Source organism: Danio rerio, chromosome 1 (assembly GCF_049306965.1).
Source record: "Danio rerio strain Tuebingen ecotype United States chromosome 1, GRCz12tu, whole genome shotgun sequence".
Taxonomy (NCBI): domain Eukaryota; kingdom Metazoa; phylum Chordata; class Actinopteri; order Cypriniformes; family Danionidae; genus Danio; species Danio rerio.
Window position 1 is genome coordinate 23,606,718 of NC_133176.1, and position 16,897 is coordinate 23,623,614.

At 39.4% G+C, this 16,897-nt stretch overlaps 1 protein-coding gene across 1 annotated transcript in view; it reads left to right on the forward strand.

Moving 5' to 3' along the window:
- The window catches only part of dnah6 (dynein, axonemal, heavy chain 6), a 233,378-nt gene that overhangs the window by 36,229 nt on the left and 180,252 nt on the right, over window positions 1-16,897 (forward strand). Inside the window, exons 28-34 of the mRNA XM_073950785.1 lie at window positions 3,046-3,156; window positions 4,106-4,231; window positions 7,997-8,152; window positions 8,601-8,762; window positions 11,004-11,141; window positions 11,241-11,408; window positions 13,703-13,851. Coding sequence (XP_073806886.1) covers window positions 3,046-3,156; window positions 4,106-4,231; window positions 7,997-8,152; window positions 8,601-8,762; window positions 11,004-11,141; window positions 11,241-11,408; window positions 13,703-13,851 — 1,010 coding nt within the window. The remainder of the gene's footprint in view (window positions 1-3,045; window positions 3,157-4,105; window positions 4,232-7,996; window positions 8,153-8,600; window positions 8,763-11,003; window positions 11,142-11,240; window positions 11,409-13,702; window positions 13,852-16,897) is intronic.

A 16,897-nucleotide genomic window follows, 5' to 3' on the forward strand; every position in this document is an offset into this window, starting at 1 on the left:
CCCCAGTAGGCGGAGATGCCGAAGCACCTTGTCCCTGTGCATAATCAATTGCTCCCGCGAGTGGGCTAAAATCAGCCAGTCGTCGAGATAATTGAGTATGCGAATGCCCGCGAGCCGAAGGGGCGCTAGGGCACCCTCCGCGAGTTTGGTGAAGACCCGCGGAGACAGAGAGAGCCCGAAGGGGAGGACCTTGTACTGCCACGCTCGACCCTCGAACGCAAACCGCAGAAATTGGCGGTGGCGTGGAAGAATGGAGACATGGAAATACGCGTCCTTCAGGTCTATGGCTGCAAACCAATCCCGAGGACGAACGCATTGGAGAATGCGCCTCTGCGTGAGCATTCTGAACGGCAGCTTGTGCAGACAGCGGTTCAAAACGCGCAGATCTAGGATTGGCCGTGACCCACCGCTCTTTTTGGGTACGATGAAGTATGGGCTGTAAAACCCACTCTCCATCTCGGCTGGAGGAACCGGCTCGATTGCACCCTTCGCCAGGAGGGCAGCAATCTCCTCTCGCAAGACAGGGGCGGACAGGGGGTTGACCCTGGAGAAATACACGCCCGTAAACTTGGGGGGCCGTTTCGCGAACTGAATCGCGTAACCGAGTCTGATTGTGCGTATGAGCCACCGCGAGGGGCTGGCCCGCGCTAACCAGGCAGGCAGAGCCCTCGCTAATGGAGTCATCGCTACAATCGCTGACGTACCAGCGGTGGGGCAGCGCGGAGTGGGTGTGCTGATCCGGGAAGCACGAGGGTCCCGCGGAAGAGCTGGAGGAGAGCGATTCACTCTGGCTCCGCACCCTGACTCCGGAGAGGGGGCTGGAGGGCTGAGGAAAGGGAGACCGTCCCCCCAGCGCTCGTGAGCCACTGGCGAAGCACGTAGAGTCTGCGAGCCGGAAGGCAGCGCGTCCCGGACTGGCAGAACTCGTGCAGTCACATCCGGGGAAGGGAAAAAGTGCTCTTTTACTGATGTTTTGGTGGCACTGAAAAGTACCGTTGTTATCGGGGCCCCGCCCTCCAGCGGGGAAAGAGCAAGTTTCCTCTTCTCCGGATGGCCTGTCTCAGGGACGCTTCGCGGTCCGTTTACCGGACTTAACGGCGCCCTGGGCAGGAGGGGCTGCCTGCTTTCGAGGTGAACGCCGCGCCCGCTTGGCCGGAGGCGCAGGCGGGGGCGGGGCAGCACTCGTTAGCGGGCGCCCTCGGCGAGGAACAGCGGAGGTGGATGGCTCGGCGGGCGGAGCGGGCTTACGGCCACGCCGATAGATGACATTGCCCATCGCATCCGACTGCTCTTTCACCGCCTTGAATTCCTGGGTGAATTCACCGACGGTGTCGCCGAACAGGCCAGCCTGGGATATGGGCGAGTCAAGAAAGCGAACTTTGTCAACGTCGCGCATATCAGCCAGGTTTAGCCAGAGGTGGCGTTCCTGAACCACAAGTGTGGACATCGTCCTCCCCAGCGCACACGCGGCGGACTTAGTAGTCCGAAGAGCATAGTCGGTCGCGGTGCGCAGCTCATGTAATAAGCTTGGGTTGGACCCGCCCTCGTGCAGCTCGGCCAGCGCCTGCGCTTGGTAGCGCTGGTAGGTGGCCATCGCGTGCAAAGCAGAAGCAGCCTGGCCCGCAGCCTTATAAGCTCTGGCTCCGAGGGAGGCAGACAACCTACAGGCTTTGGACGGGAGGCGGGGCAAACCCCGCCACGTAGAGGCGCCGCGCGGACAAAGATTGACCGCGATAGCGCGCTCCACTGACGGGATCGCCTCATACCCCCTGGCAGCTCCGCCGTCAATGGCGGTGAGGGCGGAGGCACTCGCAGCACGGGCAGAGAAAGGTGCCCTCCAGGACTGCGTGAGCCTACTGTGCACTTCCGGGAAGAAGGGGACGAGAGGCTTCGAAGGCTTCGCCTTCTGGTCCTCTACGTAGCACCCATCTAGTCGGTCCGGCCGCGGAGCTGGGGGATAAACCATCTCCAACCCCACGGCCGAAGCAGCCCGGGAAAGCACGGCTAACATGTCCGCTTCAGGATCCGATTTGACAGCGCTCACCTGCCCGGAGGGGGCGAGCGGGTCCGGATCTTCGTCGGACAGTGAAAGCCCACCCTCCGATGCCGCGGAGGACATCTGATCTCCGGTGTCAGCGAGTGTGAGAGCTACCATCTGGTTAGACGGATCACTCTCACCACCCGAAGCTTGGATGGAGCGCCGTGAGGAGCGAGAGGTCCGCGAGCCCGTGGGCGGCGGATTAGCTCCCGCTGAAACCCTCAGATCTGCCCGAGCGCCCGCTGCTTTTTTAGAGCAGGAGGCAACTGGGGTGGCTCGCTCTCTTGCGAAAGTTAGCCGCGATCTTAGCTGTGCAACGGTCATGGCATCGCAATGACGACATGAACCGCCCGCGAGCACCGCATTAACATGCTGGACCCCCAAACATGCAATGCAGTGATCGTGTCCATCATCCGGAGACAGGAAACCCCCGCATCCAGAAACGCACAGTCGGAGCGCCATCCTGAAAAGGACGTGCTGCACGACTGTGTTGCTCTTTTAGGAAAGTTGCAACTATACGCACCGCTCTGGAGGACCGGACCCAAAGAACCGCAGGCAAGGGAGTAACCCAGCTCGACCGTCTGCCACCGCGAAGACCCACTCTGGACCGGGAGACACACTCGTTCGCTCTGAAGTGCTGATCAGCAAGAGGAACCCTCATCGACTCACTCAGAAAGGATCTGAAGCGAAAAGGATGGCGTCTGCTGGCTTCAGGTGTGCTTATATGCTGAGATAATTGCAGATGTCGCACACCTGCGCAAGCTTACGCTGCCAATTAATTTCATTCATTGGCCCGTTCAATACTCTCCAGATAAGCGGCTTCTGATCCGAATCCTCCCATTCATGGCTCTTCCGTTCCCCAACCGAAGGGGAACTGATTTTAGCCACATTTAAAACAATGTGAACAGCAATGAAAAAAAATCTGATCTGAGGAAAAAAAATAAAAATTGAGCACTAAGCACTAAGCTTGCATTGTGTATGAACATCTCACCTGTTTTTTTCTGCAGGTGGTGTTGACCATCTCTCAGCTCATGTGGTGCAGGGACATGGACAACTGCCTAGAAGGAGAACATGACCATTTTCAAGCGCTACAAGAATTTGAGATCACTAACTTTGAGGTGACATTCTTGAATCTTATTTTACACAGGTATGTTTTGGCATTAAAAATATATTGTAGGTGATAAAGTTATCCTTTTTTTTTTTGCTATCCAAAATCATTTATTTAAAGATCATATTCCATGAACATATTTTGTGAATTTCCTACTGCACATCAAAACTTAAAACTTAATTTCAGATTAGTAATATGCATTGCTAAGAATTTAATTTCTGCACATTTAAACGTGTTTTTCTCAGTATTTAGATTTTTAAAATCCTCAGATTCCAGATGTTTAGATAGTAGTATCTCAGTAGCATTCAAACATTGTCTTATCCTAAGACATTAAACATCAATAGAAAGCTTCTTCAACTTTTAGATAATGCTTAAATCTGAATTTGCAAACAAATGACACTTTTGATGTGTTTTATGTGCATTTGTTTATTCATTTATAGTTCCTTGGGAGTAATTGCTACTAAACAAAAATTACTGTACACTCACTGTCCACTTTATTTGGTGCACTTTATTGCTTTCAAATATTTGTTCAATCAAATCACATGGTGGCAATGTTGATTTGCACACATTTATAGCTGCCTGTACTTGAGAAATGTGAATAATTTGACTTTGAATGTAGCATAGTTGTGAGTATTTCAGGAAATACTGATCTATTGGATTTTTGAAGCACAAGAATCTCTAGATTTTAGAGTGAATGGTAGCAAAAATGCCTTTTTAATATCAGTGAAGAATTGCCCGACATAAGAAGCATGTGTAGTTGTAAAATCTGCAGGAACTGTATGATGTTGTTCAAAAGCTGTGAGGATTGTTTTTTGATGTTTTTATTTTCTGTTGAATGTGAACAAAAGATGGTCCAACTCAATACTAGCAAGGTATACCAATAAAGTGGCACATGACTCAAGTGTATTTATGTATGTGTATGTCTGTCTGTATTCATCTGTGGGTGTGTGTTTAAACAGAGACTGAATGCTCTTGCTGCTTTGGTCCGTGGGAATTTGCCTAGTCTTCATCGGAACATCATCACAGCTCTCATCACCATAGATGTGCATGCCAGAGATATCGTCACAGATCTCGTCAAAGAGCAGGTATGTGCATTTCCTTCAGGGACCAAGATCCAAGGTCTTTGAATCTACATTCTTTAGTTCTCCAGAATGCATATATTTTCTGTATATCTCCAGAGGTTACTGTATGATTTTGAGACAGATTTTTCATTCATAAAGACATTTAAGGGACTCATACACTATTACTAAAGGTGAAAATATAAAAAATATTGATAAGACTTTAGTTTAAGTAACACCTCACACCATTTACTGGCTTATTTCCTGCCTTTAAGATATGAACTGTTTTTTAGCACTTCTAAAGCATGATATTATTTTATTAACATGATATTATTTTACATCCCTAATCCTACCCAATACCTAAGCCTAACTATTACCTTACTAACTAATAATAAGTTGCTAATTAGTTGTTTAATTAGCTTAAAGTATTTGTTAATGCTTTGTTACAGGGGTGGTCCAAAATGTAACGCCCCTGTTTCACTGGGGTGTTTTCAAACCTCTACTTTGGAAAACGTCAGGAAAGTGGGCGTGTCCAGCTCTGTATAGGTGGTAGTGCCGGAGGAGGGAAAAAGGGAATGTGCATAACAATTTGCATAAAAATAGAATTGTTGGTTTGACCACGCGCTGATTTTCACAGAGGCCAAACAAACACACAGACGCAGGGCAGAAAGACAGTGACTGTAACTGTGTTTATACGGACATCAGTAATCAAATTATTTGACAAATTATTAAATAATGGACTTTAACTCCAGTTTGGCTCCTTCATTCAGGAATTTCATTCATGCCCCTCGTGACAAATAAGATATTTGATTCGAGGATTTGCTGGAAGAGTGTATTTTTAATGCAATGTTTGATACCACACGGCGAATGAGAGAAAAAAAACCCTCTGCATTTCTCTGTAACTCGGCAGGTGTAAGCACTCGGCAGGTAGCGTCAGAAAGCCGAGTGTGTATAGACTATCCAGTCACAAAATGTGGCAAAAAATCCTACGCAACGATAATAGTTTGATTGCGGTGTTTACATGTTTACACATTCAGTCCATAATATTGTAATGATATTAACGTGCTGTAAACTTTAGTAACTTAGAAATCATTTGATCAAGGTCTGTCTTTAAACACTGAATGAGTACTGCTGATGATACGAAATAACTTTGCCATCTGAATTAACAAACAAAGACCACTGATCGCTCACTTACCAAATCTGTAGAGACAGGACAATCAACACCAACTGGAACTGCATCTTTATTAAAAGGAGATGAGCAGCAAATCCAGATTTCACCGTTTCAAGGTGAGAAAAGGTCTCGGGTAAAAAAAGTTCCTTAGACATGTATTTCTGATGTGCGTTGCATGCACTGTAATCCACACGTGAGTCCAGCTGTGCTCTCATAGTGGGACAATGAAAACAAAACCTTTTTATAAATTATAATTATAAATTTATAATTATAAATTATAAAAGCAACACTGACGACCCGTATCTCCAAACAATTCTTCTCCTACTTGTTTAGGCAACACAACGTGGTGTCTCTCTGCCATCTGAAAACTGTACAGGTACAAACTGTCTTCAAAGCTATCATGCATATTAATGAAGTTGCACTTCATACACAATAGAGCATGCTGATTGGTTTAAACCAAGTCTTTTCTATGAATGAATGCAGCACACTCAGAGACATCACGATGCATTCGCAGGTACAGACAGCCAGTCTACACGCTGGAATACACAAAAGTACCTAATCAGCATGACGCAGCTTCAAAAACTTTTTTTAAACCGGAAGAACGGATTTGCTTGAAATAACGCAAAAACAACCAATTTTCACATTTTTTGTGAAATATATGTGTCCTAATAGTGTTTTTAGCAGCGTGGGACACAATGTGTTTTGGTGTTTCGTGACCCTTTAAGGCTTGGTTGTGATTATAAGATGCAAAGCAATGTGTGCTCATGCTTCATTTGTAGAAAATCACAATATTTTTTTTCGTATATCTTACATATATTATATTATTCTTATATCTTTTCGTATTATATACTGCTACTCAACTAACATGAAAACAAAGGTCATGTTTCCTATTTCCTCCTATAGGCTCTGATTGGTCAGCTAACATAATGTGATGTGATTTGCGGATTGGCTCCACGTCATGCCTCTACAAGTATAAACTTTTGTGCTGTGTAAACAGTACAGTCAGAGCAGTTGTTAGTAGTCTTGGCTGCCTAAAAATTGAGAGCACAGAGCTGAACCTTGCGCCTGCTCTCTAAAATAAAATCTGACAAGTGTATATCACATAAATTCAAAACAAGCATGTGTAAGTAATATGAAACGTTCACATACCTTATGTGATCTTTTGTTTGTTATTTGAGATGTAGAACGCAGGGAAAGTGGTTGCATCGAGAGACACAGCAGTGCAGCTGAAGATTGTGGGTGTTTACAGCAATTTTGACTAAAAAATATGAATTTGTGGCTAAACTGTTAACGGTGTCAAACAGCATTTCCTGTTTACCTTCTTGCTTATGTCCTTGCTACAACATATCGTTAACTCTGGAAACTATGCATGAAGTTGATGAATTTAACAAATAAAAATACTCACAATCCACAGCTAGGTCGGTTGAAGGAGTTTTTAGCCAAATCCAGCACTGGAAGTGATTCTGGAAGCTGTCCTTTGTCAAATGCTAGAGCTATATCTTTTTTTTTTTAATAATTCTCTGGAACATAATTAAAATTTAATTGTAAAAAAATTTCTCTTTGTGTTGTGTCCTTTGGAAGCCCAAATACAGAAACAGAAGAAGCTCTATGGAAATAGCAGTGACATTTTAGCTTTCTCTGCTATAACAATAAAGCAGAGAGGTGTGCAGGGTGTGTGTGCGAGGTGAATGCACTTAACCGGAAGCGCTTTTGATCTCACTAGCCCAGATATCTTTTTTTGTAGTCCTAAATTTGTTCGCTGTAGGTTTTTCTAAGGTAACTCTGTAAAAGCCAATGTCTCTCTTTGCATTGAACTTTTAGCATTTTACATTCAGAGATGTTGTTTATGTTCACACAGCTACATTACACATGAACTAAAGTTTAAAATATTGTGAATTGTACATAAAGCTTAACATTAAGTTTAAAAACTTAACATTAATACAGTATGACAAAGTAATTGTATTTAGCTAAAGGGCAGTTTGATGTGATCTGTAATCAAACAAATAAAGAAATTTACATATCATCATCCTGTTAAAAAGTTAACACCCTCTTTCATCATCAGTGAAAAAAGTAAATTTAATTTAAGGTTATTGTTACACATGTTCTGGGTATTTACCATGTGTGTAATTATAATAAATTATGAATAATTACATGCAACTAACCCCTAAACTTACCCACAGTATAATCTTAACGCATGCAATTATGTAATGTTATTCAGTACCTAAATAAATTGGAGTGTACAAGGATATCTTAAAATAAAGTGTCCAAAAGTGTAAATGTAAAATGTGAATGTAAAATGTAAAAATGATACAATCATCCTTTGTAAATTATCCAGGAAACATCACATAGTATTAAGATTTAGGTGTATTCAAGTGTATGTAATTTTTATGAGTTTATTTATTGCATTGTCTTGTGTTGCGTATGTTAACATATTATGTGAAATATTTTATCCAAGATTGTACTAAATAAAAATAACATGCAATTTATATAATCCCAATTTTATGAGCAGAGCTGCCTTTATTGTTTCTTCAACAGCATCAATTGTACCCTGCTTTGTAACCTAAACATTTCAGTACCACTGCATTGAGTAATGGAAATGTCAATGTATTCTGTGTTTGTAGGTGGATTCTAGCGATAATTTCGAGTGGCAGAGGCAGTTGCGATATTATTGGGATGTGGATCTGGATGATTGTGTGGCCCGGATGGCACTTTCTCAATATATTTATGGATATGAATATTTGGGAGCATGTCCCCGTCTAGTAATCACTCCACTGACGGTACACATTCATTTAAATTTTTTTTTCCTTATGATGGTAAGGGATTTGTCAAATGCATTATATAAAATACATTTATATTTTAGTCTGTATAAAAAAATTTGCAATCTGAAGAATAATGGTTTGGCATAAAGTAAAAAAAAAAGTTAACATACTGAATGGTTGTCCATTCAAGCAATTCACTTCTTGTTGATTAATAGAATAAATATCTTGGTTTGTTTTTCAGTTTATTGATCATTTTCTGATAATCCAAATCCAGATTCTGATATTGGATCTTATATTTTTACGTCATGCATAAGAACTGTTTAACTACATATACTAAAACTTAAAAACTACTAAAAAACTAAGTTAAAACTACATATATTAAAGTGCATATCAGTGTATGGATAATCTATATTAATGTAGTGTGCATTTGCATTATCATTGTTATGTTTACTCATTTTTATCATAGGATCGCTGTTACCTCTGCCTAATGGGAGCGCTGCAGCTGGATCTCGGAGGAGCTCCTGCAGGTCCAGCAGGCACAGGCAAAACTGAGACCACAAAAGACCTTGCAAAGGCTCTGGCAATCCAATGTGTGGTGTTTAACTGCTCAGATGGACTTGACTATAAGGTGCCTCTCTGTCTTCATGATGAATTTGTTAAGCAACTAGACACTAAAACAAGATTTTCCTGTTCAGTGTAAACATTTGTGTTATTACACTGAAATGAACTAAACTGAACTGTGAAAACTGGACCGAAGCAGTTTACTAGAATGTCATTTATGTTAAGCTGCTTTGACACAATCTACATTGCAAAAGTGCTATAGAAATAATGATGAAATGAAAATATGAACCCTACCGTACTAGAGTGAAAAAATTCCTCTGTCACTAGGAGGCAGCACAGCCCCAACTGAATTCTTTCTACATTACATGAAACCCACTGTAGATCTCAATTCTGAGAGTTTTACCTTGCATGCTGTCCTTATTTATGGCCAGTGTTTAGTGTTTGCTTGGGGAGTCATACAGAATATCATAAAGGTTTTTTAAGATTCTGACTGGACTTTAAAATAGGCATAGTCTTTGTACACTGTTTGTCTTTTTTATGCTGTCACTACATTATATTATAATATAGATTTTTTATGTACTGTAGACTAATCCTTTCTCTGGAGGTTTGCTATAGGCTGGGGGGGGGGGGGGGTGATATTGCTGCTCAGTGCATGTGATCACGTGAGAATGACATACTGTAGATCAGTGTATAGCTTTTAAATCAGCACAGGGCTGCAGACTAACATTTGAGAGCACTTTCACTGGTGCTTTAGTACTACAGAGGGGTCACCGAAACATGATTTGGCAGCACTGAGCACATTATATTAAGAATAGTTCAAGTCATGTATATTAAAATAAACATTTGAGAGCAGCATGAATGGGATCCAGATGTAAATGTATTAATCAGTGCATATAAATAGCAAAAACAGTACCATCTGTGAAAATAGTAACAGCCTTATATTTGCGCAATTGTAAACATTATGCACAAATATACTGTAACAACCTCACATCATAGTAAAAAATAACCTATCTTCATGCTTTATGACATTTGTTATGAATAACAAAAAAAAAAAAAAAACACAACTAATGTGAATTATTTAGATAAATATAGTAATCACATTACTTTTTTATTAAGCATTTTATGCATAACATAAAATTTAATATGAATATCCCACATTTCTGCCTGTTAGTGTTGCTACAGTAAAACTGCGGTAATAGTTAGTGAATTGTGGAACAAAAAGCCTTATAACCTAAACATTATTGCCATTTCAGTTTTTTTTTTTTTTTTTTTTTGCCGAACTACTACTAAAACTTACTAAAACTACTCTACTTGAGTCCACATATGCATAGGAAAGCTATGCAAATGAATGCAGTGGAATGTAAAAACATAGCTCATGTGAACATGTCTTCTTAATTTATGCATTATCTGTAATTTATCTGTAAAATTATTGGTTGTATTCTTTTTTTGGCAGAGTTAGAGTTAAATTACAAGCTGTATTTGTTTGTCTCAGCCCTGTTGTACAATATATAGTACTCTATTTTCATTTAAACCTCTAAAGGCCCATCCACACCAAGCGCAATAACTATGAAGAATAGAATAAAATATAAGGGTGGAGTTAAAAAACAATGTATGAATGTAAAACAACAGCAGATTTCTAACCACAGCTATAACAGTAATGATGTAGAGAGACTCTATCCTTGGAATCACTTTCAGAATGATATTGCCCCGCTATTAAATAGAAAAACACTGACAGCCAGTCAGAATTCGTTGAAGTACTGTATACAGGTCATCGTCTTTTCAAATATTATTTAAAGATAATGACCTAATGATCCAGAAAGCAGTATTTGACCATTATAACCAATTATTGCTTAGACCATGGGAAAAAAATTATAAAAATACATGAAAGTTATGCAAGCCAGGATAGCAAATGAAAGCATAAAAATTAACTTACCTCAAATATCCAATATTAGTTTAAGCTTTATGTTTCATTCTTTGAAAAATATAAGGAAAATAGTTGAGAATGTAGGCAAAATAAATGAATGTTGTTTTTATTACACTACACTGCCTGAGGTTGCTATATTCAATTGGCAAGATTAAACTTTAGGTAAGTTTTAAATAAAGATTCGCTATTCATATGCGCTAGTAGCACACTGAGGACATCTGCTGGTTACAGGGTGGTAATGCCGAATTAAAAGCATTGTGTGTGTGGATGCAAATATATTTATATTTCAATAGATACTTATAGTTATTGTGCTTGGTATGAAAGTCATTTAGAGTGTTAAGTATTCAGCTTGGTTAAAGTTTTAAATGGTAATTGTGTGTTTAGATGATGGGGACATTCTTCAGCGGTTTGGCTCAGTCAGGTGCCTGGTGCTGCTTTGATGAGTTCAATCGCATTAACATCGAAGTGCTGTCAGTCATTGCTCAACAACTTATCACTATTAGAAATGCCAAGGCAGCCAAGGTAAAGCACTTCCACACACACGTGCATGTTTAAACCCCATATGCTGCTCACACCAAATAATTTCCACCTGATTTTTCTTAATGTGTTTGTGTTCTTCAGCTGAGTCGATTCATGTTTGAGGGGAGAGAGATAAAATTGGTGATGACATGTGCAGCTTTCATCACCATGAACCCTGGTTACGCTGGCAGAACTGAACTCCCTGACAACCTGAAAGCTCTTTTCCGACCTATCGCCATGATGGTGCCCAACTATGCACTCATCGCTGAGGTGTGTAATTAAACCAGCAGATCTGATCGCAGAAATGATGATAAAACACACTAGGTGAGAGACAGAGAGGTCAGAGATAGTGCGGCTCATGTGTGCTCTTATTAAAAGCTATTTTCTGGTCATGTGTGTGTTAAGGCTACTCCACACTGCACTGACCGATGCTGAACAATGCCAACAGACAAATTTGATGGGTTTGGTTACAGTAGATCATTGCCTCTTTTGGCAGTGAACTGCACTTCATGCATATTCCTCATTTTGGGTTGGGAAATTTCTGAAAGTGACATTGTAATCTTGTGATCGTTGCTGTATTGTGAATGGACCTTTTTACGTTATTACATGTCTAATGGGCATCAGCATCTTAAATCTAAGTTTTTGATATTTATATAAAACAAAAATTTATACATTATAGGCGTCTATAATGCAGTGTCTATAGACAGGACCGTAAATTTGACATTGATCTCTCTTCTGGCTGCCATTATCAGTCTTACACAATTTTTTTTCCTTTTTCTGAAAGTCTTGAAACACTATTGTTAAGTTTTTCCTTTATGATTTCAGCAAATAGGATTGTAAAAAAAAATACTTGTTGTATTCTCCTATACACTGCGCTCTAAGTTTACCCAACTATAACGACTTTCGCTGCAAAAAAATCGGTACATTAACCTAAACTTGCAGGAAACTACCACTTTTCTTTGAGATATATATATATATATATATATATATATATATATATATATATATATATATATATATATATATATATATATATATATATATATGTCCGGTTTCCCCCACAGTCCTAAGACGTGGTATAGGTGAATTGGGTATGCAAAAATTGACAGTAGTGTATGTGTGTGAATAGGTGTGTATGGATGTTTCCCAGTGATGGGTTGCAGCTGGAAGGGTATCCGGTGCGTAAAATAAATTCTGGATAAGTTGGCGGTTCATTCCGTTGTGGTGACCCCAGATTAATAATGGGACTAGGCTGAAAAGAAAAGGAATGAATGTTTATATGTAGTTGAAGTCAGAATTATAAGCCCCCCTGAATTATTTATCTTTTTAACGGAGAGAAGATTTTTTTCAGCTAATTTCTAAACGAAATAGTTTTAATAACTCATATAATTTGACTAGATATTTTTCAAGACACTTCTTCAAAGTGACATTTAAAGGCTTAACTTTTAACCCTAAAATGGTTTATAAAAATTAAACACTGCTTTTATTCTAGCTGAAATTAAACAAATAAGACTTTCTCCAGAAGAAAAAAATATTATCAGACATACTGTGAAAATTTCCTTGGACTGTTTGGGACATTTGGGAAATAAAAAAAAAAATTAAAAAAAATAAAAATTCTGACTTTAACTGTGTTGGACTAAGCCGAAAAGAAAATGAATGAATGATATAAATGTATGTATACAAAATAATGGTTAGAAAAATCTGATTTAACTTTAATAACCACTTTATTTCTTGTGAAAAATAATTATATTTAAATTGAATTAAATATGTATATACATTGGGTACATATTTACTGAAACATGTTTGTAGGTCTGTCATATCACTCAGAATTACCTGTATTAAAAACGAACAGATGTTCCAAGATGCGACAACAGCCTGTTTAGAAAAACTGGAAAATGAAAATGAAAAGAAATAAAATAGCCTTTCAAACAATATGTTTTGATTTGTGTTTTATAACATATTAAAAATAACACAGGTCTTATCGGTCACTTCTGTGCCAATATAGATTTTGTCTTGTTTTTATTGTATTAGTTTAGCAAAAAGCATCTGTCAAACACTGTTATACAAATATAGATATTAATAAGTGATTTTAACAATAGTTGCAGGCTCGCTGTAATTTTTGAGGACCTTGGATCAGAAGTTACCCTTAGTTTTTATGAGCTCTTGAAATGTTGGTGCCCTGGATATTGTGAGCCAAGTGATTTTTAAAAGCTTAGCATAAATGTGTAATGTGAACAAATTGTGCTCATAAGCAATTCAAATGAGAAGAAGTTCAAATGAGAAGGCTTTGACGCAGAAACAGTATTCTTATATCATGATTTTGTCATATTGATAATAAATATTTGTCATTTAATCAGTTTACCACATTTCGTCCACAGCAAAAAAAAAGAACAAATGAGTGTCTCCTGCAAAACCAAACATTGAAAACCACAGTTTTCAAGAAATCTGTTACTGTAGAAGACTTACATGCGCCTTACTTAAAAGTTTCTCAAAATCAGTAAATGTTATCTGACAGGGCAGGCAGTTCTACAATATCTTACCAATAAACCTCTGTGTCCCATTAGGTGATCCTGTACTCTGAGGGCTTTGAGTCCAGTAAGACTCTTGCGAGGAAGATGACTCAAATGTACAAGCTCTGCAGTGAGCAGCTCTCTCAGCAGGATCACTATGACTTCGGGATGAGAGCTGTCAAATCCGTGCTGGTCATGGCAGGGTGAGTCATTCATACTTGATCTACAACACAAACTCATTTTGCATTACACACTTATGTCTCATATGCTGATTTGCATTGTTTATACACCTCTGTTCAAATATTTGTGGTCAGAACAATTTATTTGCATTTGTTTATTTGCAAAGTATTAATATTAAGGTTTTAAGCAAACATTTACTTTTTTTAGATTGTTAATAATGTAGTTTACAATGCCACACAATCTTTCAGAAATCATTCATATTTGCTGATGGGGCGTTAAAAGTGACATCGGACGCCAGGTTCATATGATTCTTCAGGGTCTAAGGGTGTACTCACACTAGGCACGGTTGCATTGAAACGTGTCAGGGTGCAATTGTCACCCCTCCCCTCTCCCCCAATGGCATGCACTCACATTGCGTTTTACCTTCGGAGCTCAAGCATGCATGCTTACGTCATCAATGATGTGAATGTTATACTTACATAAAATATTGCTCCACGTATTAGGAGGTTTGCTAAAGGTGGCAGATGAAGCTCAGCAAGGGATTTGCATCTATTAAGGGTCATGAAAGGGGGTTTCTTTCTCTTTCAGTTTAAGTCTACCTAAGAATAAAAATGGGTGTGGAGAGCTGCGAGCAGAGGGAAGAGAGGGCATGGCCAGCAGAGTAGGGGAAAAAGAGGGGAGTGAACAAATGTCAGTTGGCTTACAAGATGAGACACAAACCGTGAGGAGACCCATGATTTTAAAGTTTACAAAGTTAAAATGTAAAGAAATAAACAGTAATTTAATGCCCTGCTACATTTGTTATTCTTAATTACGTATAGACATAGCCAGAATTTGTTATAAAGATAATCATGTTTAAACACTATAACTGAGGAAGACTTCTCTTCTCCTCAATCCTCGGGTCTGAATGCAGACACAGTGAATAGCAGTACAGCAGGTCTCTTAACCTATCTATTCCAACCATTAACCCTGCCAGTAATCTGGAGGATTTTAAACGTATGAACACAGCAGCATGGGTATAGGTGATGTGTCTGAAAGGTAAAAAACTCAAGTGATAAAAGACAAAGTCCGCCATTCCCCAATTCTTGCTGCAAACCAACAGCTTTGCTGTATTGGCCCTAACATCATCACAGAGAAACACATGCACCAAACCCTGTGAATCATGGAAGCAAACACATAACATTACGACCCTTCAAAGACTGCTAAATACTGCTTGCCATGTGCAGACGCTGTCTCACCCAGTCACTGAGCCTCACAGCTTGGCATGTCTGTCTTGATTTGGAAAGCACATGCTCTCATGAATAATTAGGAAGCATAGGTCATAGGATAAGAAAACTTAGCTATGAATAATAATAAGAAACTGTTGTGTCATCACTCCACTAGCAGATTCGCACTGTCACAGATTTTGATCCTGCCCCAAAACTTATTTTAAATTTAAATTTTAAATTATTTTAAAGTTTATTTTTATTTCAAAATCTCAAAATTATCCTGTGTACCCCACAATTAAAGCTGACAGGTGCTAACGTTGCCTTAATTGATGCTCAACACATACAAATCTGTTAAAATAAAAAAAAGTACTCCAGAGTGTCTTGAAAATGTAATAACCCATGCCAATTAACATTCACTGAAAAGCAAAAATGATTAATAAATCTATTTGAAACTGTCCCTTAAAAGTGACGTCGCATCTTCAGTTTTGTGCTCAGCCGCGCTTTGCACTCAAACGACTGTACAAGCGTATCGTGCCAAAGCCCAACCAAACCATGCTCCAGACCACCTCTTCCAACTGTGTCAGGGCCTGCCAACTCAACTTCACCTATAGGCGCAATTCGGAGCACTCGTCTTGTCAAACGAAAAATATGCCTGCGAAATGCACCCATTTCATCGTAGTGTAAAAGTCTATAACTTACGTTGGATAAAATTTCTTAATAGTGTAAATAAACACTTTTTTACGGCATCAAGAACACCGCAGTCCACAGTGAGCCGTTTCACTTCATATCTCTTTAAATGCTATAGGCTGCTGATTTCCCACCCTCTCTGAGCCGGCAGAATATCTCCTGTGTTTTAGCTTATCGATCCATTGTTGTGGAGCTAAAGCTTTCCAGCTGTGGAAGTTCCCACAGTGCTCAACCAAGCCTCAAAGTTCATGCTGACTTTTGTCTGCATGACTGAAATGAAGGAGTATTTGAAGCTGTTTCCACATTATTATTACAAAATGTGAGATTGCACTAGACCGTCTCCTGTGTTTATAGTCATCATGTATAATAATTTTGCTGCCGTTATTAATGAAAAATGTATTCAACTAACCATCTATACATATGAAAAGTGACATTGGTGTATTTATCAAATGCTCAGCTGTAGTATCTGAAGTGGTTAGTGTGTAAAGCACTGACAAACACTACTCTGCACATGAAGGATGATGATATGACTTTAAACACAGCTGAACTGAAGCTGGTGTTTGATAACTGTAACCAAACAAAACAAAAATGATTTACATCATTCAGACAAATTGCAAGAAAATCTTTTTAATGCAGTTTTGATGTGCATCCAGCTTTATTGCCCAATGTCATAAAGCAGTTTGGTTGAACATTTTTTGTAAACACAATCAAGTTTTTGCCCACTCTTTCTAGGACATTCCTTTTATATGCTGTATAAAAGTAATTCATTTTACTGTTGCCTTTTTTAAAGCTGGAATTCTGTGCAGGGACACTTGCAAGCCTCTAAAGTTATATCCAAACACACAGGTTCATTGTTTAATGCAGAGATATTAAAAGCACCATTATGTTTTGCTATCTGTTTTCAAAAAGAGATGGGGAGGAGGGCATAGTCTATAGTTTGCTTGGAGGCGGGCACAGGTGAAGAAGTAGCTGATTACATATACACTAGTATGACATTCTAACAGGTCAATTATGGCACACAAATACACCCAGACAGTTTATAAAATCTAGCTGCATGTTTTCTTTTTAACTTGTCTGATCTGGCAGACACAGCAGGAATCTAACTAAACACAAACACATTTACAAAAGGGAAATTTTTATTTGATGTCACCTTTTATTCCCTTAGATATTCCTT